A 26389-nucleotide genomic window follows, 5' to 3' on the forward strand; every position below is an offset into this window, starting at 1 on the left:
GGGAAGGTTTAACTACGCCGAGGAGCGCTCGGGCTCCGATCGGCCGTAGAACACCAAGTACGCTACCACAGCGATCTAAAAAGGAGGTAAAAAGGTTTTTTTTAATAATACACAGTATTTTATTGAAACGTGTTTATTAAAAGGTAGGTTACAGTAGTAACAATTTAATGATATTTCATTATAATATCAAAAATAATTACCTATAAAATATTGTTAGTTCCATCTTTAAAATTATATTTCTTTTTCTTCAAGAAATCTCCGTCAAGAACTCCACCGGACATGGATTCTCCAGTTGGTAGTGTAGGCAGTGATTTGCGGCGGCAAAATGAAGAGCTTCGTGCTCGCCTTGCTGGGGAGAGCGCTGATCACAAGCGGAGGCTCGATGCCTACCGTCGTGCACAGCAAGGCCAGGCTGCGTTGGTTTCGCGACTTCAAGCAAAAGTATGTAAATTATTTTTTGTAGAAAAAAACAATATTTTGAGTTGGCTATACCTATCCATTTGATTGGTGTCCGTTTTAGTGATGTAAATAACTTATAGATTACAAAAAAAAAATCCTACATTGAAATCTGTTGCGTAGTAAAGATCTAAGTTTACATATGGACGGACAGAAAGCGGGAAGTGACTTGTTTTATATTAGTGATTTAGGTACCTATCTTTATATTGATACAGTTCTTACACGAAATTTCTTCCGTCAATGTCATTGTCATCTCTCACTTGTCTATATTTTTGTGCCAAAATTCAAAGCAAAATTCTACTTTGTTTACCTTACTTAATTAAAATTAAAATTTATTGTAAAATATGAAACAAATTGTTGAATGCAGTGTAATTGAAAGCAATACAATGTTTCCTGCAAATAATAAAAAAATACTCAACTCCAAATAAATACAGGTGCTGCAATACAAACAACGATGCGCGGAACTCGAGAACCAAATGCTTGAAACAACACCTCGTAGTGAAACGAGTTACCGACCATCTACTGGTAAAGCTATAGCACTGCCACCGCCGTCTCTCGCTACGTCTTCTAGTGACACTCGCAGGGATGAGCGTATTTCTGATTTGGAGACCGCACTCAAGAGATTGGATGAAGAGAAACGCAAGTAAGCAAAGTTTTTAATAAGTTATATATTATCTAGTATAAGTTGCTGAAATGTTTAGGCACACATGTATGATTTTAAGTTCTGTATTTATATTAAAATTAACTGGCTATTGAACTACTCAAACATTGATGCATTTTCATATGAGGTGAATCCATAGTATTTAATGTTTCTGTTATTTCGATTAATTAATTGCTGAAATGTTATATTAATTAAAACATTAATTTACTATGTTTTTTTAATTTCCATGTCAAAAATATTTCTACAAGAACAAAAACATTTCTTTATTTGTAAATAAATCAAAAGGGATTGTTTTGGAATAAATTAAATTTCTATGTGCCTTTCTATATATAACATTAAGTAACATGTAAATTTATATTTTTAACTTAATAATTAATTTAAAAATATAAAATTACTAGATGTGAAAAGTTAGTATCCCAAAACAACTTGCTCCGAGACCAACTGGAAGAGTCACATCAGCTGAACGAGGCTCTCACAAACGACTTGCAAAAGCTCACCAATGATTGGGAGGGACTGCGGGATGAAATGGCTATCAAAGAGGATGAGTGGAAGGATGAAGAGCAGGTATATTGTATAAATAAGAAATACAACAAGAATAATAAATACTGTTTATTTAAACAGAACATTAAATGAGTGAGAATGGAAAAAGTCTAAATCCTTGCAATTAAAACCTAATATGATAATTTTTTTTCATCATTCTGAATTTTAGTCTTATATTGTATTGTATTGGTTCTGTATGCACATACTTGATGGCGTGTATTTTGTGATTTCCTTGAAAACTGTGGGATTTATTTTGTCTCATATACATTACTTTAGACCACCTTTCAATAAATATTTCTGTATTTTTTGTCATAATTACGTATCTACACTTAAACCTTCACATAAACTTTTATTGTAGGCTTTTTTACTGGACATAATTTATTCATACAATAAATTTCAGGCCTTCAACGACTATTACTCCAACGAGCACAATCGTCTCCTCAATCTCTGGCGTGAGGTGGTCTCCGTTAAACGATTCTTCTCTGAACTGCAAACAAACACTGAACGGGATTTGTACAAAGTGAAGAATGATATTGATTCCGCTGCAAGAGATCTGGTTGGGACGCTCAGTGGATACGCTATCACGGCGTATGCTAGTCATGGGAGCTCTAAGGTTGTTAATTATATTGTATTAAAATATAGATTAATTGTTTATTATTTACTTATTTTGTGTACATTCGTTTATTTTCTGTAAATAGTTATTTAAATTGAAAAAATTGAGTTTGTGTAAGATACAATTTAAGCACATGTCTCAATGAAAAAATTACATTTATTTTTTGTAAATGTAAAAGTCAATAAACTACCAAATTTTATTTGTAGCAAATTATATGCTGCGTACTGAGGCATACATTGATAATCACTAATTATAAACAAATATTAAATTAAAAAATATCTTAAAATACCTAATCTTTTTTTTCTAATGTAGCCTGAATCTACCCAAGCCCAATCTTCTACACCCATATCAGCAATCGAAAACCTTCGATCCGACTTGCACACGGCAAATACGCAACGAGACAATGCACTTTCTGAGCTGCGGGAAAGAGACGCGCGTATACAAAGACTATTACAGGAGTTGCAAGGATTGGTGAGAATTTAAGTTTTATATTCTATGCAATAAGGTTCATAATTTCATATTGGTAGTTGCCATTTGCCATTTATAGCTGTAGGAGTTGCAGGGATTGGTAAGAATTTAAGCTTTATTTTCTATGTGATAAGATTCATATTTTGATAGTTATTAGTTACCTATAGAGCGACTGGTGCACGAGTTGCAGAGATTGGTGAGAAAAGAGCTTTATTTTGTAAACAATAAGGTTCATATTAATAAGTTCCTTAGTCCACGAGAGCAATAATTAAGAATTTAACCTTTGGATTTATATTTTATTCTCCTAATATTGTTATTAATTATCTATATAAACAGGAGGAGCGTTGCGAATGTGCAGAGGCGTTATGTTCAGAGGCGAATATAATGCGTTCTGCGTTAGAAGAAGTGGCTCGAGCGTTGATACAGGACTCGGAAAGTGATGCACCACCCACACATATGTATTCCAGTGATAGGTATGGTTTGACTATGTAAAAATGTGAAATTATTATAATTGTTGTCTGACGTGTTGGAAGGCTTGTTGAGTTTATGTTTCCATTTTAAGATTGATATATCTATAAAAAATACTACTCATTCTTGTTCACTGGATTTAATTGTGACTATCACTGTACAGTGTACTGAATTTTTGTATTTTATTTTGTACAATTTAAAGTCACTCAGTGCTAGAATTAAATAAAAATGAAAAATCAGATTAGAGCACTCTGTCCTTTGTTTAAAACAAGACAAGAATTAAAGAAAACACTAAATCTATTTAAATAAAAGAAAGTCTGTATGTTCCAACACTTATAACTCGAGATCTGCTAAACCAATTTTCATGGTTTTGGATTTGTTGGATTTGTCACCGCCCAGAATAGAAGAATAAATCATAAAAACAACAAAAACTAGACGAATAAATATTTTCCGAAAATTTTGATTTTCGTACATGTCAATCATTAGTTGTCAATCCTGTCAAATACGGAAAATAATGTTTGACATTCATGCGTTCAAAAATGTATTATGTGTAAAATAATTAAAAAGTAAAAAGGGTGAATTAATATTGTTTGTATTTATTTTAAAATCAATTATTAAATTTTAAAAAGTGCAATAAAAGCAGATACATAAAAATTCCTCAAATGTTTGTGTTTACGCGTGTTTTCAGAAATTTATAAGGTATTTTTGGTGGGGAAACTAACCAAGAAGGTTGGTTCGATTAATTATTGAAAAAATTCTATAAAAATGTAAAAATTCTGACAATTATATTTTGATGCGATTTCGTCGACTGCGTCAACAATATAAATAAGCTAAATTGCGTTTTGAAGATTGCAACCATTTATGCGATGCAATTAGCACAGAAGAAGATGTGTTAGATAGCCCATATTATATATCATCCCGTTAAAACCAATAGGAGCGGAGTCACGCGGGTGAAACCGCGGAGCGCATCTAGTATAGTATAAATAGGAGCTATTAATTAGATTCAATTATATTTCAATTTATTAGGTGTTATAATTATTTCATATTATAAATTACCAGGTCTCCCAAACGAGGTGTACCCCAAGCAGCAAATGCCACAGCGTTCGCGGAAAGTACCATCTCAGCTCTACAGGCCGCTTTGCACAAGTATCAGATACAAATACACGAGTTGCAGGTGAGAACATGAGCGAATCAATAATCTTCTATTCAAATTCTTCTGAAAAAGGTATAATATTAGAACTAAAAAATTATGAACAAAGATAAAATAAAAAAATTCATATATCTTTATTTAATTTCGGTGTATAAGACAAATCACAAAATACATCATATTTGTAGTATGTATCTTACTCAAAGGTCCTAAAACTCGAATTTAAAATTATGTAGTATAATATTATTATAATATACCATTAATTGATCTATTTAACATAGATGTATTTATATTATCTATAGTCTATATTAATTAATAACATTATTCATTTACCTACAGGTTAAACTGCAAAACACAAGGGAACAACTAATGACATGTCGCAAACATTCCGACTCAGCTGACAATACGCTCACTTCATTGGAGAACAAAGTGCAGGATTTGCAAGGTAAATCACTAATAGTTGTAATCTTACTTTTGTTTATGGGTTCGTTCATGGCGGCCCAGTTATTTATTTCATAGTTTTAGAACGAAGTTCCTTATCGCGCGTTGTGAAAGGGGGCTAGACGGAAATTTTTTTTACGAAAAGTTGTCACGACACTTTTTGCTAGAGTTGTGCGGCGTGCGCGTGGCTCTCTGTCTGTCTCTCTCTAACTCAACACTTCGTTCCATCCGGATGTCCCTTGACATCGCTCAAGTTTTTTTTTCAGGCATTACAGGATATTTTTATTGAAAATAAACTGCCATAAGTTCCAATTGAGTAAAATTGCATAAATTCTAATTTAATCACATTAAATTAAATCTAAACTAAAAAGTTTTATTTACAGGAAAGTTAGATCAAACTAACACAGATCTCAATCAAGTCGTGCAAGAGAAGGAATCTCTTCAGAAAACCGTAGAAGCGTTGCGGTGTGATAAGAACAACTTGGAGCGGAATAGAGTCGAAATTAACGCTATGGTGAGATGGATTTTTTATAGGTATATAAGTGACACTTCGTTAGTTTGAGAGTAAAATTTCAAGGTAGCGTCATGGCAATACCTATCATCGTGGAGTAAAGCAACGATTTTGGTATCTTTGAATCTTGCCAAAGAAGTTTCGTGTCATTTCAATACCGTCACGTAGTAAAGAGACGATTTTAATAACTTTGAATCTTGCCAAAGAAGTTTCATTTCTGACACATGTGCTCTGCAGAAACACTCTCTTTTCCAGTTATATTAATGCTAACGAACCTTTATAAATACTTAAAGCCAATTTCTCAATTTTTGGATAACTTCCTTTATGCTAAATTATCAGTAAAAATAAATAAGTATGAAAAATATTTCGTAAAAGTGCTAAATAGGCATTCAGTATATTTATCAGTATTTCGCGAAAGTGTCTCCTAGTGTTAAAATCTTCAAATTATTGTTAAGTTGAAAAATTAAATGTTCTATTCAAGGTGGAATCCCTAACATCGGATTACGAAAAACTGCAAAAGGTCAATCATCGTTTGGAGAAAACTATAGAAGCTTTGGAAGGAGAGAAGAGATCTCTCAACTCTGAAGTGGAGCATTTGCATAGAGAGCTGACCAGCAGGGACTCTGTTTTACGGTAATATACTATATTTATTGTCATCATCATCATTATCATCACTACCATCATCATTATCATCACCATCACCATCATCACCACCATCATCATCACCATCACCACCATAAGCCCATATACGTTCGCACTGCTGGGAAACGGGCCTCCTATGCGGGTTGGCGGATGTCACAATATTATGTCGAACTTTTGATTCTTCGATATTTATTGTATAGTAAGAAATATTTGTAGGTATTTTACACTTTAACGATAAAAGAAAATTGCCAAATTATGGCTGCCCAGTAATAGAGTAAGGCAAATTTCAACTTTTGACAGACAGGTCAATCAAAGGTAAATAAATTTGCTTCACTCTACTACTGGGCAACCTTAATTTTTCTATTGCCGTATAAATCTAATTAAAATGTGTGTAATAAATTAAACTACCAATATTCCAATAATCCAAATCCAATACGCCTTATAACCGACTGGTCTTCAATACAATTATTACAATATTGTATCTGTTTATATATTATTATTATGTATTTTTTTCTGTAAATGACAGTTTGTTTCTAAAATAAATAAAATAAGTATAAAATAATATCACTTTCACAGTTCTGAAGAAGAACGTTCATCCCGTCTCCGTTCGGATTTAGTGTCGACTCGTGAAGAACTAAATAAAACTGCTCTAGCAAGAGATCTGTTGGAACAACAGAAGTTGGAAGCGGACGCTATACTGTCGCAAATGGATAAGAACAGAAGTACGTACGGATTATTTTAACGTGGAAAAAATAGATACTAATAATATTTAATACCTGACATAAATAAATATTAAAAAAAAAGTTAATACTAAAAGTGTTGAAACTATTGAATAGATTTCAATTCACTAGTTTTGAACATTTTTGCAGCATCGACGTAGTTAAGATTTTATTTGCGTAAAAACGTACCTGAAATAAACAACGTTAAAAATACTTAAATGTGTAAAAAATAATAGCCTATTAATTTAAGACCAAATGGCGTTGTGTGAAAATGTTGACAAATGTTTCAAAAAGTGCACTTGACTAGTTTCTTTTTTTTTAATAAAAAATTAAAAAGCCCTACTTTTGAAGTGAAACTTCTTAAGGCGCGTTGAGAGCAAAATTTAAATGGCTATACCATCACGTCATGAAGTAAGGTGATTGTTTTGGTATCTTTGAATCTTGCCAAAGAAGTTTCATTTCTGACACGTGTGCTCGGCACACGAACTTATTTCATCAGGTGAGCTAGAAATAGAGCTGGAGCGCACGCTGCTCGAGCGAGGCGATTTGCAAGATCTTGTTGAGAAGCTGCAGAATCTGGTTAGAAACCTCGAGAGTGATAAGAAGAAGCTTATGGAAGATGTTAAACATGTATGTGAATTCGTTATTTACTTTGGACATTGCTATTTGGTATAAAATGTTGTAATAAATTTTAATCAGTTAATTACAAATATAATATAAATAATTCTTAAAAACACGAAAAAATAACTATAATAAAAAATATATTGGTTATTCCGTTCTGAGCATGATTTTTATTCGTCACACGCAATACAATATAAATTTTAACAAACATTACATATCTTAATTTATCGGACCTAGGGCCGATTTTTCAATCGCGGATATTCGCGAATAAGTTTGAACCAAGAATTGAAAAAATCAGCCCTTATTCTAGTAAAATGTTGCTATTCACAATAAAAATAAAAGCAAGCTTTACTATAACCCAACGTTCTGTCATCAAAAATTAACAAATCAAATCAATAACTTTACATATATCCCAAACAGTTAGAAGACGAGAAATCATCTCTCTCCAACCAATCATCAGAACAACAGGGCGACCTGAACTCTCTGCGCAAAGAGTTACTCGCCGCAGAACAACATCGAATGGAGTTAGAGGCAGATAAAGCGAGTCTGTGCGAGAAGATCAAGTTCTTGGAAGGAGAGAGAGAGAAAGTAGAGATGGAGTTACGACAAGTTGTTAGGTAAGAGTTGTTATAAGGGGTTTATTGGGCAGGATATAGGTTCATACAAAGTAAGTTAGGCTCGCCTGCTTCTGTTGAAACAATATCGAATGGGGTTGGAAGCAGATATAGTGAGTCTGTGCGAAAATACTAAAGAGTTTCTGCGAAGTATTTAGAATGGGAAAGAACTTATAAATGTACTTTAATAGAAAAATTTTCATGAGCTTCTAATTTTGTACTGTCAGAAGACTGAGGATTATTTATAAGAGAAATCATTCATTTGACCCAATAAGAGAAATCATTCATTTGACCCAATGTGTAAATGTAAATTTTGTAAAGCTTTTAGTAATGGTACTTTTCACTGTTTTTGCTCACTCTCACTCACTCCATTCATTTTGTAGATAATACAGCATTTGTTATTAAGTGAATTAATCAACTATACAGGGCTCGTAAAACACCAGCAACCTCGTAGGACAAGAAGCTAACATCATAAGTAACAACATTTGCTCTACGACTTTTGATAATTTGTTAGATTTTATTTTCATACAAAAATAAATATTAATTTAATTTTCCGTTTGAATATTATAAACTACGCGCATCCCAAAAATTACGTAAACAAGAAGCGAACGAGAGGGGGAAGGGGGTGTCGCGTCGTCCATCCGATAATGAATAGAACATAGACTTACAAATGTTAGGAGAGTACAATAAAGGATTAAAAATCATTTAAAAGTAATTTATTGCGTTATGCCAAAAGTCGTAGAACAAATGTTATTACTTAAGATGTTAGCTATCTTGTCCTGCGAGGTTGCTGGTGTTTGACAAGTAACCCTGTATATAGTATTGAGTTCTGAAATATTCCAGGGAACGTGGCGAGTTAAGTTCCCAACTGACAGCGATGGCGCGTAAGAAAGACGCGCTAAACGAAGAGATCATACGTTTGACACAACGGCTCGAACAAGCGCAAGAGACGATTGGTAGATTGAACCGCACTATAGAAGACCATGTTAAGGAGGGCGAGGAACGACAGGTGGGAATGTTATTATATTCTCGTTTTTAATATGCAATTGTGGTTGGTATATTTTTAATGTGCTTAATACGGCCGGTTTCAGAGCTTTTGGAGATTGAAATTTTTTTAAGAATAGAAAAAAATCCATCATAGCGGAATTCGTACATATTTTTGCCGTATCGTGGCGATTTCTATACTTTTTAAACGTTTTTAATACAAAATAAAAACGTTATAAACGTTTTAATGCTATGTAACTAAAAATTAAAATCTTTTGGACATGTTCTAAGTATTTAAGTACTGTTTAGTGTAACAAGTCTTTGTTTCATGCGCATTTAACCCAAACAGTTAGATAAAAAGAAGTGCTTTAAATTTCCAGATCCTCATAGACAATCTAGACAAAGACAAGCAACACCTCCAAGAGCAATTAGCGAGTGTTCGCTCTGAAAAAGACGCGTTAGAAGCCGTACTATTCGATACGGCCAATATGTTAGAAGATGCCGAAAATAGGAGGAGCAAGTTGGAACATGATTTGCAGGAAACTCTTGTACAACAGGAGAACTTTAAAGGTAAGAGAACAATAGGTAAGGTTTTAGTAGGAGAATTTAAAAAGTAAGTTTATAAAGGTAGGTAGAATTATCTCATTTCATGTTATGTTTAAAGTCGGATATTTATTATTCAGGATAGAAAACAATTTTAATTTTAATTTGCTAATAGTTCTTCGAATTTTTTTAATAATAAAAAAAATCAGCATTATTCGGCCAGGTGGTCAAGCCTCTCCATGACTGTACAGGCCACGAAATTGTTCTATTCTTAAAAAAACATTTTCAAATAAGTGCAACAGTCTATATTGGACCTGAAAGGTTAATTCGATTTTTTAACTGTTCAATAAATCTGGTTAAAATCACCCCAGGTCAAATAACCCGTCTGACCAAGGATCTAGAAAGCACAGAGAAGAAGCTTCGAGAAACAAAGAGCAGTATGAGTCAACAGTCCGGTAAGAAGGAGGCGGAGTACCAGCAAGTTATCACTAACCTCAATAGAACTACTACGGAGAATATTACCAAGCTAAAGGAAGAAAAGGTATTAGTATTTTAATAATAACAAAAAAAAAACAGAATTCAAAATGAAGTATGTAATAAACTAGAATCGGAGTTCGGTGCGATGACTGATCGTAAAAAAATACCAACAGATAAAAATATTACAGACATAACAATAACATTAGAATCTTTAGTTCCATAAATATATTTAAAGAAGACATAACTCATAAAAAAAATATTACGGTCACAATAAAATGTTTATAAATAATTTATAATAGTTGCTCAATAATTTTAAAATCTTATAAACTATTCGAATTGCATTCAATATTGTGTTAAAATCGTCAAGGTACAACAAAGTAACTATATTAAATCTAAAATAATATGTTTATTCTACAGGAGCAATTACGCCAAGCGCTTGAACAAAAGTTGAGTCAAACGATAGCAACACTAACGAGCGAGAAGGAAGTATTAGAAGCTAGTGCGAGGGAAAGAGAGAAGAAGCTACTGGCTATTAGAGATCAGCTTATATTGCAACATGATGAAGCGATGTTACGAGCTGAGAATGATAAGCAACAAGCTTTGCTTATGGGTGAGGTTTTACTTGTTTTCGGGTGTATTTTTTATGTTGTTTGATTTGGAAAGGGATAATTTATTTTATTTTGCAAGTGTGAAAGAAAGATAGCTAATAAGGTTTATGGTTATTTTTTATTAAATATCAGGTTAACTTAAGTAACAAATCGTTTATTGTACATTGCACAAAAAAATATAAATATACGAAAAGAAAAGTTTTATGACCAAAGTACGAAAAGTATAAGTTTATATGACGGCCTTATCGCTTATATGCGATCAGGTAATATTGAAATCTCAGTCATATTTATTGCGCAGTACGCCTAATTATAAAAAGTAAAAATGTTTTTCGCATATCTTATCACATTTGTAGATCTTTTTACAGATTTTAAAGTGTGCCATTCACTTTAAGAAGTCTTATTATTTGCCATTTCATACAGTAAAGTACAAGAAAAATGGTTTTCCTACGAATTTATTATCTGTATAAATTTCAGCACACCAAGAACACCAAGCTCTTATAGAACGCTTAGAAGAAGCGAAACGCATTCTCGACTGTGAGCAGAACAAGCTTGAGCGTTGTAAGCGAGACGCTCAAGCGAGAAGCGATCAGGATAGAAACCATATCAACCAGCTCAAAGATGATCTGGCCGCTTTGAAAACTAGACTGGAAGAGGCTAAGTTAGTATTTTAAATCTAGGGTACTTTTATTATAAACTAGCTGCACTCCGCGGTTTCACCCGCGTGGCTCCGCTCCTGTTGGTCTTAGCGTGATGATATATAGCCTATTGCCTTCCTCGATGAATGGGCTATCTAACACCGAAGGAATTTTTCAAATCGGACCAGTAGTTCCTGAGATTAGCGCGTTCAAACAAACAAACAAACTCTTCAGCTTTATAATATTAGTATAGATATAGGGTTATACAGCATAGTATACAGTGAGTAGAACAAGCTTGAGCGTTTTAAGCGAGACGCTCAAGCGAGAAGCGATCAAGACAGAAACTATATAAATCAGCTCAAAGATGATCTGGCCGCTTTGAAAACAAGATTGGAAGAGGCTAAGTTAGTATTATAGGGCATTTTGTAAATATATAATGATATAAAATGTTACATTCCAAGAAATAATGGCATAACGACATATTTTTAAATAATTTTGTCATCAATATTGTAGACAGTCTTATTTTTATAAAATTTTATTTTTCTGCTAGAGATGCTTTCGTCTATGTTTAAGTATGTGCTTATTTCTGAACTTAAATTACAAACTAAGATAAAATGGTATTAAAAAAAATATAGTGTGTTAAATGTAAACATACAAGTTTCTCCTTTATTTCAATACTAAGGAAAGAGTCATATCAAAAGTTCATAATTGTTTCTATTTTTCAGCCCAATAAACTTTTTTAAACGTAAATTACAGGGCAGCAGCAGAAGATGAATGCGCGAGATTCGAAAACCGAATCAAAGAATTGCATTTAGAAAAGGAAGCGATTAACCGCGAGTGCCAAGAGACACGTGCGCAGCTCTCATTGGCTGAGGACAAGTATGACGCTGCGTATGCGCAGCTGCAGGATACTATACGCAAGTTGAAGGATTGTAAGTCTCTCATATCCATTTTTTTTATTTTTGATATTTTTTATGTATTAAATTAAAGACTAATCTAATCGAAATTTTGTTATATTATACACTAGCTTGGCGGATGTCGGTCTTTGCGTGGATGGTTTATTTCTCCATTTTGAGTAACTCGGACAATGACATCTTATAAATATCTATTGGACCCAAATACGGCTAGGTCTATAATAATACGCAACGTGTGTTCGCGGTACCTACTACAGAACAACGTCTATGGATAACTGAAAAATTGAGATTAATTTTTTTTCTACGTATTTTTCCAGGATAAAAAGTATCCTATTTTACGCCCAGGATAATAAGGTATAATTATACCAAGTTTCATCGAAATCGAACCGGTAGTTTTCACGTGATGTCTTCACATACAGACAGACAGACAGACAGACAAAAATTTTTTTAATCACATATTTGGGTTTGGTATCGATCCAGTAACACCCCCTGCTAGTTATTTTTTCAATATTTTCAATGTACAGAATTGACCCTTCTACAGATTTATTATATGTATAGATTTAGACCCTTGTTCCGGCACTTGTTTTAGCTAAATGATTACAAACGTGAAATTATAAGGGGTGATGATTCAACATTTAATTTTTTTATCACGATGATATGATAATTTGAACTGACTTACCTGAAAATTTAGGATACGACTTTCAATGCCTTTTTATATTTAATTAAAGCAGTGCTAAACGAAAAGTCTGCCTAATAGACGCATCGTAAGTTTATTCATATAAATGTCAATGTTTATAATTTTACAGTGGAGAACGAAACAGAGAGTTTGCGCAAAGAGCTCGGCGATACACGCCGTCAGCTCAGCAACTGTACTGCGGAGCGTGATAAGTATCACAGCGCGTGTACGGAGCTACGTGAGCATGTGAAGCGTGCAGAGCTCGAGCGGAGAGATGCTGCAAGGGATAGAGATGAGGCCTATCATAAGATCGCTGGTAAGTAGAGAGTGTAGAGGCGACATTAAATTGGAGTGACGAGTGTATAAAAGAGGCATTAGCTTGGAGCTATAAGTGCGGGGAGCTGCGTGAGCATGTGAAGCGCGCAGAGCTCGAAAGGAGAAACGCTGCTAGGGATAGGGACAAAGCTTATCATAAGATCGCGGGAGAGTGTAGAGGCGGCATTAGGTTGTGTGTGTGGAGGCGGCATTAGCTTGGTGTAGCAAGTGGAGAGGCGGCATTACATTGGAAATGTTAGTGTATGGAGGCGGCATTAGGTTGGAGTGACGAGTGTAGCGGCGGCACTAGACTGGAGTGGTGGGTGCAGAGCGGCGGCAATAGCTTGTAGTTATGAGTGCAGAGCGGCGGCAATAGCTTGTAGTAATGAGTGCAGAGCGGCGGCAATAGCTTGTAGTTATGAGTGCAGAGCGGCGGCAATAGCTTGTAGTAATGAGTGCAGAGCGGCGGCAATAGCTTGTAGTAATGAGTGCAGAGCGGCGGCAATAGCTTGTAGTAATGAGTGCAGAGCGGCGGCAATAGCTTGTAGTAATGAGTGCAGAGCGGCGGCAATAGCTTGGAGTTGTGAGTGACGCGCGGCGGCACGAGTTTGGAGTAGCTAGTTTCTGTAGCATTACAGTGATTCGAGAAAGGTAGTGCCCCGCAACTGGAATACGTAGAAGGTGAGAATATGAGATGGTGGATGGAAAAGTGTTTAAAAAAATGAACGTCTCCTATTCATGTTCCGATACTAGCTAGCAGGTAATTAATTGTGATTGACTTTCCTATAATGTTTAAATTTTGATTCACATAAAAATAGTGGGCAAGTAATGATTCGCAAAACGAGATATTATGCGTTATGATTATGATAGCTTTTTAGCATCGTTTTCATCGACCTGGATATCTCTAAACATTTAATAACTATTGAAATGTAAAAGAAAAAAAAAAATACTTAAATATATAAAATTTGCGAAAGTATTAAATCCACCAAACACAACAGGACTGGAAGAAACTCGTACTTCCCTAGAACTCGAACTCACACGGGTACAAACATTGCTAAAGGAGTCGGAAACTAGCGGGCAGCACGTGGACAGATCGCTGCGCACTACGGAGGGACAGTTGAAGCGGGAACGAGCTGCCTTGGAACAGGCGCAGCATGATATTAAGGAGTTGCAGTCGAGGTGGGTAGTTTTAAGCTATTGCATAACTTCTATCGCGGGCCTTGAGCGCGGGCATCGAATCGAGAAATTCCGTAACGAAAAAACCTCACGCTCCCCACTCCAACGGGCGGAAGTGTGGCTTGAAGGCATAGCAATAACTTTACCGCGGTAGTCCCCGAGTGCCTCACGTCTTTTTTATGTTTCTTTTAAACACATAATTTGTTTGTATGTTTTTGTGTGTCATTAAAACATTATTGTATTGTGTTTTGATATTTTTGATTTAGATTCTAAATAAAATCAAATAAAATCTGTTTATTTGCTCGTGTATGGCAATTTAAAGATGTTAATAAGAATATACAATATTTATTACTATTTAAATACTAAGTATTTAATTTTCACTTTTCTCCCATAGACTACAGAACGAAAGCGAAGAACGCGAACGCGTATCTAACGAGGCGTGTACAGCAAAACGTCATGGCGCTGAGTTAGAAGCATTGCTGGGTGCTTCTCGTGCTGATCTCGCCGCTGTGAGACAGCGGGCCGCTGAACTTGAAGAAGCTTGTCGGGCGAGGGACCAGGTTCGAATCTACTAGTGTTTATATAATGGTTTTGATGATATGAGGCTTTGAGAAAATGGGTTATTAACATGGTTTAATGAGTTGGAGATGGTCTGTTGGGCGAGAGACCACGTTATCTGAGTGATATAATAGGTCTTGATTTAGGATGGTAATCGAATTATTTATTTAGTTACTGTGTGTGTTTATGTATTTTATAATATACACCAACAATTATACAATAACTATATCACTAATCTACTTTTGTCATATAGTGGAGAGTAAGCTAAGCTTCTTTCCGCGCACAACAGTCATATGGAATCAGCTTCCTTGTGCGGTGTTCCCGAATGGTTACAATCTGGGGACCTTTAAGAAGAGAGCGTATTCCTATCTAAAAGGCCGGCAACACACTCACAATGTCCCCGGCGTTGTGGGTGCTAATGGGCGACGCTGACCGCTTACCATCAGGCGTCGCGTCTGCTCTGTTGCCTCCTCACTCATAAAAAAAAATCTATTCAATGCTTTTTTTGTTAATCACTTTGAACAAAAAAAGCTCTAATTAATTATTAAAATCTTTTTATTTTGACAGGAACTGGTGTTGCGTCTCGAAGATTGTCGCTCGAAAGAACGACGGTTAGAAGAGCTCAAACACAACTTGGAAGTGTGTCTAGCGGACGCTACGCAACAGATTCAAGAACTCAAGGTTTGTGCTACTTATTGATATAGAATATAAGTTTGTTTTAAATTTTTAAATAAATATAGTTTATAATCTACAACAATTTTCGCTATTTTTCAAAAAAAATCTGCTCAAAAAACAACACGAAGATTATTTAAAAAAAAAATTATTGTCTTGCGTTTCTTGTGAACATACTCCTAAAATTCATCATTTTTTTTTATTTATAAGCAATTACCTACAAACAATACATTATCATCAAAATGTAATTATTAAAAAAAAAAAAAAATTATTGTCTTGCGTTTCTTGTGAACATACTCCTAAAATTCATCATTTTTTTTGTTTATAAGCAATTACCTACAAACAATACATTATCATCAAATTGTAACTAATTGTATTATATATTATTTTCCTTTCTTCTATTCACAGACGCGTCTAAACGCAAGCGAGGGCCGTTCCCGCGCAGTCGAAGCAGCACTAACCCAAACTGAAGCAGCCCGCCGTGACGCAGACACACGTCTCTCCTCAGTAGCGCATACACTGCGCCGTGTGTGTGGAGTGCAACCTGATGGGACCATACAACACGCTGCCAGGAGACGGTTGGCCAGTCCGGCCAGGAGATATAGCCCGCATAGAGGTTGGTAGAGTCGTATTGGCTCTAGATAGAGTCGCTTTGGCTCTAGGTAGAGTCGGATTTTTTCAGTAGAGGTGGCTTTAGCCCAAAGCGAGCCTTCCGCTGTCATACAGACGGACTGATACAGCCTGCATAGAGGTAAGTAGAGACGTAGAGTCGTATTGGCTTTAGATAGAGCCGTCTCTAGTCTAGAGGCAGGTAGATCGCCGTATAGCCCGGCTGATACAGCCCACATAGAGGTTAGTACTTGATATATAGAGTAGTAGAGCCACGTCTCTGCAAGGAAAAGTCACTTCGGTTTAATAGAAGCAGCACTAACTCAAACTGAAGCAGCCCGCCGTGACGCAGACGCACGTCTCTCCTCAGTAGCGCATACACTGCGCCGTGTGTGTGGAGTGCAACCGGATGGGACCATACAACACGCTGCCCGGAGACGGTTGGCCAGTCCGGCCAGGAGATATAGCCCGCATAGAGGTTGGTAGAGTCGTATTGGCTCTAGGTAGAGTCGCTTTGGATATAGGTAGGGCTCTAGCCCAAAGCAGGGTAGTCCGCCGTCATACATATTATGTATGTATGTTATGTAGAGACGTAGAGTTGTATTGGCTCTAGGTAGAGTCGCTATGGATCTAGGTAGAGTCGTATTGGCTCTAGGTAGAGTCGCTTTGGCTCTAGGTAGAGCGGCTCTAGCCGGCTCTAGCCCAAAGCGGGGTAGTCCGCCGTCATGCAGCTGGACTGACACAGCCCGCATAGAGTTATGTAGAGACGTAGAGTCGTATTGTCTTTAGATAGAGTCAGCTCTAGCATAAAGCAGGGTAGTCCGCCGTCATACCGGACTGCTATAACCCAAATAGAAGTTAGTACAGCCCCCCTAGCCAAGTGGCTTTCTGTTAGCGTAGCGTTCAATAGAATAGACTACGAATGTATGAGATTGACGTAGGTTGTAGATACGTTTATCTACTAGGCTAAGGGGGCAGACGTAGAGTCGCATCGGCTATAGGCAAAGCCGCTCTATTGCGGCATTATTAGTGTAAAGAAGTGTCGTTTCAAATGTATAAATGCGACATTCGCATTACAAACAATAGCAAACAGCCAACAGCAAACAGCAAACACGGACGTGTGGATGGGTGATTGTCGATGTTTGCCTGTTTGTGTTTGTGTTGGGCAGTGTTCGGCATCGGTGTCGGTTTTCTTGCCAGATCAAAGGATGCATGTTTGCCGATTCGGAATGTTATGACTTATGAACGTTCGCCAAGCATGTGTGGATGGCTGTTTGTGTTGGGTGATTGTGGTTGGTGTTTGGGACTTCGTTTGCTGTTTGCGGTGTTTACGACAAACAGCCAGCGTGTGGATGGGGCATAATGAATCTGTTCTGTATGAACTTACACACATCATTGTACATTCTATACAATATTATTTATTCACCTTTCCATTAGAAACCATTGGATCTAGCTGTCGGCCTGATTAAGCTACTTCATCTATTTATTTTGTCGATCTATTTACTTCATTCAAAAAGAACATTTACTTACTTTCAACGTAACAATAAAATAAATAACATCTTATTTTCTCAGCTCGCGAACATTCAGAGGATCGCAACGAGATCATTGACGTGGATCCTGAGATGATCAAGAAGGGAGTCCGCAATCTTATGCATGAAGTCTGTCAGATTGAAAGAGAAAGGGTATGTAACATATAGGATAGATTCTAAATAATATGTTTACTTAAAATACATTTATTATAACGCATTATTTCTATTTCAGGATGATTTTAAAACACAGATGAATGTGCTCAAGAAACAGCTTAAGGAAGTGACTGAACAACAAGGTATAAACGCGTATATAGTGTTTCTTTTGCTTTTTTTGTATGTGTAGTTATTTAACTCGGTGTAGGTGTTAAATAAAATAATTTCTCGTGTACTTTTTTCCACAACAGCTATATCAATATAATGTTCCAATTCGATTTCCAGGTTGAGGAAAAAAATAAAATTTATCGTTTGCTAATCGAATAAGATAGTATTTTCAAGTGTTTGATTTTACGCGAGTATTACGTTTAGAAATTAAAGATTTTTAACGGATTTTAAATGTGATTTCTTCGCGTGGTCACGGAGAGACTCGCTGCAAAGTGTGCGAAACGTCGAGAAAATAATATTATGAATAAATCGCGTTTAAAATCCGTTAAATTAATTATGTATCTATTTTATTTAATATTATTTAACAGTAATATTTAATTTTTACATAAAACAGGTAAAGGGGAAGGAAAACTACAATCAGTGAGCACCAGTCTCCGCGGCGCTCAAGAGGAGAGATCTCGCTTGCAAGCTGCGTTGGGTCAAAGGGACGCCCAACTTAATGCACTAGTAAGTCAAGATTTATTTATTTTATTTATTTATTTATTTAATTCTTTATTACACACACAAAAGAAATAGAGATACATAAAGAACAGATAAGAGGAAAATATGTACAAACGGGGCTTTTTCGCTAAGTAGCAATGTCTTCCAGGCTACCGGATTTATATTAAATAGGTCTTGATTAATATTTAACAGTATTACAATCACATTGAATTTTTGTATTTTGTTATTGGAGTTGGTAATTTTTGTTGACATATTTTGTCGTCATAGCTGTGGGTTATTATGATTTATTGGCTAGTTATAAGTGCTAAATGCGTTGTGTTTAGCTTATCTGCCTAAAAATGCATCAGGTGTCAGGAATAGTCAGTATGTAAAATAGGAAAATCGGTCATATTTGTTTACGATTATGGTTTGATTTATTAAAATTGTTTTCTCAACTAATTCATTATTCGATGAAGATTTATATGAGTGTCATGAAATTACATTTGAGCGTTTAAATACTAAATAGATTCCATAAATTGTCATAGGTATTTATAGTGGTATTCCTTATTTACTATTATTTACTAACTGAATGAATGAAATGAAACTATTGCAGAATGAATCTGTGCAAACGAAGACAGTGGAAATCAGCAACTTGCGCGACAAGATTACAAGCTTAGAGGCCACGTTGAGTTCTATCACTGAAGAAAAAGTACAGAATGAGGTAATATTGCTTGATTAATTGAAAATAAAACCATTTGTACTTATAATATTAATTTATTGAACACAAATTTACATACTACTGGCATATTATAACATGTGAAATATAAAGTGTTGGTTTTTTTTCAGAATAAATCTGAAAATCTTCGTGGACAAGTTGCCGAGCGGATTCAGGAAGTGGCACAACTTCGGGAGGCTTTAGCTGCCGCGGAAGGTATACTCTTATACTATTAGTGGCTTGTCGCTGTTCTAATGTTTTATCTAGTAGACCACGCGCTTTGTGTAAAATTTTCAGTCAATTATCATTTTGTTTGAGCGTAACATATGTATGGCTATACAGGATGTAATCGTTAAGTGCCCTTACGCACTAGCGGTTAACCGCGGGGGCGGCTAACCGCGCGGTTAGCCGCTTTCCCATTTTAATATGCAACCGTTTTTATGATTAGTGCGTACAATCATAAGCGGTTGCATATTAAAATGGGAAAGCGGCTAACCGCGCGGTTAACCGCCCCCGGGCACTAAGTGTGCACAAGCGATTATTTAAACTCTCCCATAAATTTAGTATGAGATATGAATATCCCATGTACATTTAATATGAAAGACTTTAACTTTTTCTTTCTTTTTTCGCAAATTTGAATGGAAGTACATTTAGAAATTGTAAATAAAGCTCCTCATTGTATTGCACAATGAGGACGTCACTTCCAAAATCTGCTATGAATACAAAATGTATGGGAAATAAAATGTATGGGAGCGTTTAATGTAACATTTTTGTATATTTCGTTTCTCGTTTTATTTTTAAAAATTTATTATGGCCATTTTACTCATTAGGTTAAGTACTTTCGATATCAGTTTAAAGTTTTTTGATATCTGCAATAGTTACGGAATAATTGCTTGTGCACACTTAACGATTACACCCTGTATAGTATTTTACTCATTGTGTGTTAGGTCGTGCATCCCGACTGGACGTGCGTCGCGCGCAATTAGAAGGAGACGTGCAGCGCGCTGCCGTCGCCGCTAGGGACAGGGAACAAGCGCTTAAGGTTACTTGTTTTCTAATTTCTACAAAAAAAATTGGTTGTTTGTAAAGTAGGTTTACGATCGAGATGTTTACGTGATAACGTCTTATTGGTGATATAAGTTTGAGCGAAATCTCCATTCGTTTGTATGCCGCTAGAGGAGAGAGACGGAAGATCGGACCACTCACTCGAACGCTATGCCTGCCTCCGCTCGTGAGGATTCCGCGTGACAAGTTTCACGGAATGACTGGCAGCGCTCGAGATGAGACGGGAGATCGGTCCGTCTCTCTCTCGTTATACCTGCGATCGCGCTCCTGAGTTTCTAAACATGTCACCCGACTAAAACGATTTTAAAGACGTTATCAGTTATCACGTCAAAAAAGAGTGCGTGTACTTACGTACACGCGTTAGAAGGTATACTTCTTTGGCGTATGGAAAAAAAATACTAGAATATACAACTTGAACATAGTTATCAATTTTCATACCACCTAGAACTAACTTCATGCTGTTAAATTTAGGTGTCGGCGTGCGCGCGCATCGTAAAAATTCATTCCCATCATTTTTCTCCATCGCGTCAAAAGAAGTACTTATAAGTTCAATAATATAACCTCCTCATTTTTTTAAAGTCGGTTAAGAATCGTAGGAATCTCAAAACTGTACATTGAATATATTTTTAAAGAATACTTGGGGCGTGATCTACAATAAATATCGAAGCCAAAAATATATATTTTAGAATTTTTGGTCTGTTTGTCTGTATGTATGTCCGGGCTAATCTCAAAAAGTACTGCATGTATTTATTTTAAATTTTGCATTAATATAACTTACAGTTCGGGTCAACAAATAGGCTATATTACATCGTCATGCTTAGACCAATAGTGTGATGATGTCTATAGTGCAGTGATAGTGTAGTGGTAATTTATATATTTCAACACACAGATAACATTACATAGAAAATTAATAAATATCTATGAAGATCCATTACAAGTAACTATCTTCCACATTTGCCTATTTATTTCCAAACCTTCCAGAAACTTCAAGATCGCTGCGAAGGTTACATGCGAACGATAGCCTCTCTAGAAGACAGGTGTACATCTCTCAAGGGAACAGTGGAACAACTGTCCACGTCTCTGCAAAAAGCAGCAGCCGCTGAAACAGATCTACGGGCTGAAGTTAGCAAGACGCAAAGATTGTTGAACGAAGCGAAAATTAACGAAAATAACGCTATGGACAAGTTGAGGCAGATGCAGAAGAATATTGGTAAGTTTTATTACAGGGTTAACTTATTATAAGGGTTTAAGGGTTGGTGGTCATCTTAACTGCTATGGATAAAGTATTCGTTTGACAGAACAGAGACAGTTTGGGAGATAAACTCACGTATTCACTGTATACTCAAAATTTTGGACGTATTTATTTTTACTTACGATTTCCAGTCTTTTAGATTTTCTACTGTAATAAAATCTTAGAAAGCAATGTTTGTATTTTAAACAATGTGAGATTTAATGATGAAATTTGATTTAATTGTGTTAATTTAAGTTTTCTGAGCCATTATATTTGTTTAAATTTGCAGCTAATTGTGAAAACGAGCGTCGTGTGCTAGCAGAGAAGTTGGAAAGTGCCAAAGTGGCCGCGAGTGAATATAAACGATTGAACTGTCAACTGGAGGACCAAGTGCATCGTCTTACCAACCAGCTAGCTAACCTTGAAGCTCAGAAGTAATTATACGTTTTTATACACTTTAAATATTTATTTATTTATTTTTATTTAGAGAGATTTTTAATAAATATAAGGGAAGTATTTTTTAACTGATTTTATAAAGTTGTATGTTTTAAATACGGATAACGTTGAGAAACATGTGACGTAGAAAGAAATAATGACAATAAAAACGCCTAAATTTGATGATCTTTCGCCTCTTTGATTCTAACACGCTTTAGGGTGCTTTTCCACCAATGTGCGAGGATGTGTAGCGAGGAATGTGTTTGTAAATAACCAATAGTATCGCTTTAAACGCTTCAAACTAAATGAATCGATACTATTGGTTATTAACATACGCAGTTTTTAAATAAACATAAGAAAGAAGTATGCATCACGTACATATTTAGAATTTAATTATCAAATCCTACAATTTTCAGAGCGGACCTAGAATCACAGTTACGTATGACAACATGGGATGGCAAGGAAAGCACTAACAGTACTGAACTAGAGAGAGAGTTACACGCACTGCAGAGAGAGAGATCCGAGTTAAAGGCGAAGAATGACGCATTACAAGATACTATGAGAAAGATGGAGGCTGAGAGGAGAATGACTCGACCGGTGTTGAGGAGCAAGAGCCATGATAGGACTGATAAGTGCGTGTTTTACTCGGATTTGGATTCGGGTAAGTATTTTTTAAAAAGGGAAAAAAGAGAATATAGATTGTTATAGATATATGAAGACTTCGAACGGCATGGAAGAGACAGTATCTTCGCAGTGTGGAAAGGAGAAAAGTTATGTTTAAGATGAATTTCTGCGATAAATGTTTTTTTGTTAACATTACTGCAACCATAATAATTGACCAAATGTCTATTACATGATAAAAAGAATAATAAACATACAAAGGCTATATTTTCCCAAATGTGCAATCAAACTCAAAAACAACAATTTCTCAGAAATTATTACAATTTAAATTGCCATTGTCACATATTCTATTCCACATTAATTTAGCAGCTATACCAAGTATCTATTTACCAAAACAGGTGCGGATTCATCCAAAGACTCCCGTATCTACAAAGATTACAAGGACTACAAGGAAATACCGTGCAAAGACAAACCGTACGGTGCGGACTTCACTCTGCTCGAGTTGGAAAATAGAGAGTTAAGGATGAAGATACGGCGCTTGGAGAAGGAATTAGCTGATAAGGTAATTATTAGATGGGTTTGGTGGATTGTAAGTTATAATAGGTGTGGTGCTAGTGGAACTTCGTTTGTGAGTTTTTTATGAGATTCATAAAAATTTAGGTTATTTACTAAAAAGTAAAAATGCTCGTTTGTTATGAATTGTTTATAGTACACTAAAATATGGTCTTATAAAAAAATAATAATGATGATGATAAAGCAAATTATAAAAACGGCTTAAAGCCATATTTTCATCATTATTCTTGTGTGTTTTTTTATTGAGTGATGATGTTTTGTTTTTTACTTTAAGTAGTTTTATTTTCAAGTAAATGTAAACCGTATAAAATACACCCATTCGTGTACAATAGATTGCACCTTTTTCCTAATCCATACAAAATATTAACTATCGCGTCCCAGGAGGCGGAACTATCGATAGCTCGCAACCGCTACCTATCGGAATTGTCTACGGGCGGGAATAGACAAGACGCTGACCAGTACAAGCAGGCCGCGCTGCAGGCCGAGCGGTTGCTCGACGCGCGGGAGGCCAGCCATAGACAGCAGATTATACGCCTCGAGAATCAGGTGTGTTGGAATATTTTTAGGTATATTTTGTTTGGTATATATTTATTTATTTTAGAAACAAACAGTCATATCCTTAAAGAAATACACAAACAAAATACATAAACAGACCCGTATCGGGGTTTCACTCCGAACTTTAGGTATGTTTTGCGCCGTTGCGTTGCCGACTGAGTTTGCAGTCGAACGCGGGTTGCCTGCCAATAGTGCCATGTAACAGTTAAGATAATAGCTCACAACTATAGTTTATAACAGTTGGGATAATAGCTCACAACTATAGTTTGTAACGGTTAGGATAATAGCTCACAACTACAGTTTATAACAATTGGGATAATAGTTCACAACTACAGTTTGTAACAATTGGGATAAAAGTTCACAACTACAGTTTTAACAGTTGGGATAACAGCTCACACCTATAGATTGTAATAGTTGGAATACACCCCAACTGTTACAAACTATAGTTGTAAGCTATTGCTCACAACTATAGTTTGTAACAGTTGGGGTAAACAGCTCACAACTATAGTTTGAAAAAGTTAGGGTTTACAGCTGATTTCTATAATTTGAAACATTTTGAGTGCGCTACTGACTACTATAGTTTGTAATCCTGTACATTTGTTAAATCTTTTGTTAGTAATACGGTATACTCTGTGTACACAGCTGAGCCAGGTCCGCGCACAGTTGGCAGCGGAGGTCCGTAGGCGGCAGAGCTACGTGTCGCGCTCGGGCCGCGCCGCGCGCGACATGCAGCGCCTGCGCGCCGCGCTCGGCGACTCGCTGCGGACCGTCGCACAGGTGCGCGCACACACACACACACACGTACAAATAGGTTTATACCTAACTCACACACACACACACACACACATACAAACGGGTTTATATCTAACTGACACACACTCACACACATACAAACGGGTTTATACAAACAGAATTGAACTTAACTACAACACACACTCGCACAAGTACAAAGTACAAACAGATTTGAATCCAACTACCACACACTCGCACACGTACAAACAGAGTTGCACCTAACTACCTCACTCTCGCACACGTACAAACAGATTTGGTCGTAACTACCTCACACTCGCACACGTACAAACAAATTTGCACCTAACTACCTCACACTCGCACACGTACAAACAGGTTAACCCAGTTCTTTGAAACTAACTCTCCCAAAGTCACACACACACACACACACACACACACACAATTTTTTTTATTGTTTAAAATACTTATTTTTAAGTCACAGATGGGTTTACGGCTACCACACAGAGAAATTTGAACCCGCATCTTCGTCGTACCGCGATCGTGACAACGCCTGACCTTTCATCAACCCATGATGCCACCCCAGCAATTAAATTTTATTCTTTTCTTTATGTCGCCGCCACACTATGCTCCTCGCGCTGCTCATCGCTCTGCTCATCGCGCTGCCGTTATTCGCCGCGACATTGCCCACTGGCCACACACTGCTTTACTCGCGCGATTATCGCGACGCTCCTCATTTCATACTCGTATTGCCGGTCCTTTGACTCGCGCGCAAAAGCCGACAAAATAGGGAGCAGTGAGCAGGACGATGAGCACGACGAGTGGCATGACGAGTAACATGGCCGCACTATGTCCCTGCCTACTTTCCTCGTTGCTTCCCATACCACTCGTCGACTGTGTGGCCGCGCAGTTAGGTTTTATGCGCTTCTCGTTTTCAATCGGTTATATGCCCAATTTTTTTTTAATCGTACAATAATTAATATAGTACCTATAATAATTGCATTGTTTTTTCTAGGATCCAGCGTTAGATTCATACACGTTAGAACACGAAGCTCGCAAGTTGGACAGCACCTTAGCTCACAGTCTGCCGCCGCTCAACGATAGCTACGACTCCTCAAAATGCTGAAGAAATTGTGCAAGAAAATAATTCAATGTAGCAAGTTTGAAATTCATAACTAAAATATCTATTTAAAAAGAAAAAAGTATGTTTAGTGTAGTTTTGAATGTTTAATGTTGTTTAAAATGTGTTTTTACAAAATTAGAAAAAATGTGTATTGGAAGTTTCAAAGTATTACCTAGTTTACTGAAGATTGATAGATTTCGAAATATTATTTATTTATTAGAAAAATTATATGATCGCCATATGTTCTAGTCAAAATAATTTTTATTTTCACCTATTTTAGATTAAAACCAATTTAGATATGGACAAGCAACGAAATATGTCGTATAAATAACGGTCGATCAATCGTCGATCATATTTTCGTGTTCGGAAAATAAATTACATTCAATTTCACTTTTAAATTTGAATTTGAATCTTTAGTCAAATGCTGAATTAATCAAATTTGTCGACTTTTTTGTGATTTTTTTAGTTAATTACTTAGATATAGAATCACATTACATCACTAAGAATACTTCAAATGTGTAGGTCTAAATTATAATTGGAAACAATAATGTTAAAGCAAAATCAAGCTCATTGGCATTACTTTAAAGTGTATTCACAAAAATACCAAAAGACGGCTTAATCGAGTTTGTCAATATACTTCAAAATAAATTCAACCTTATACCGCTGCGTTAAAGTTGGATTTACAAAGCATCAAAACTCCACACTGGGCAGACTTTTCGTGGGGACATTTTTGTTCGTGATTGTGTCTCGTTGTTCAATCGATAGAAGGAATTTTACCTCAGAAAGGAATTCTAAAATTTATTATATAATATTATTGTAGATAAGTGGACCACTTTGCACGATTTGTATTGTATTAAGGTATAGTAATGTATAGGAAATAAAAGATGTCTTGATAAACATAGTTACTTATAAAATTGAATTATCGT

At 36.0% G+C, this 26389-nt stretch overlaps 1 protein-coding gene across 1 annotated transcript; it reads left to right on the top strand.

Moving 5' to 3' along the window:
• On the top strand, positions 1-25483 carry LOC123695139 (rootletin). The gene is made up of 38 exons (XM_045640878.1): positions 1-86; positions 253-441; positions 891-1099; positions 1516-1681; positions 2058-2270; positions 2583-2741; positions 3075-3211; positions 4266-4380; positions 4693-4798; positions 5178-5308; positions 5787-5938; positions 6524-6669; positions 7166-7296; positions 7708-7904; positions 8745-8910; positions 9266-9455; positions 9800-9969; positions 10323-10515; positions 10988-11171; positions 11905-12080; positions 12869-13054; positions 14052-14232; positions 14624-14789; positions 15355-15468; positions 15868-16075; positions 17641-17750; positions 17830-17893; positions 18313-18425; positions 19012-19119; positions 19245-19329; positions 20061-20155; positions 21160-21388; positions 21699-21843; positions 22261-22505; positions 22864-23027; positions 23420-23584; positions 24236-24370; positions 25356-25483. Exons 2-38 carry the CDS (start codon positions 280-282, stop codon positions 25464-25466), a joined length of 5727 nt encoding a protein of 1908 aa, XP_045496834.1. The 5' UTR covers positions 1-86; positions 253-279; the 3' UTR covers positions 25467-25483.
• The last annotated feature ends 906 nt before the right edge of the window (positions 25484-26389 follow it).

Source organism: Colias croceus, chromosome 10, assembly GCF_905220415.1.
Source record: "Colias croceus chromosome 10, ilColCroc2.1".
Taxonomy (NCBI): Eukaryota; Metazoa; Arthropoda; class Insecta; order Lepidoptera; family Pieridae; genus Colias; species Colias croceus.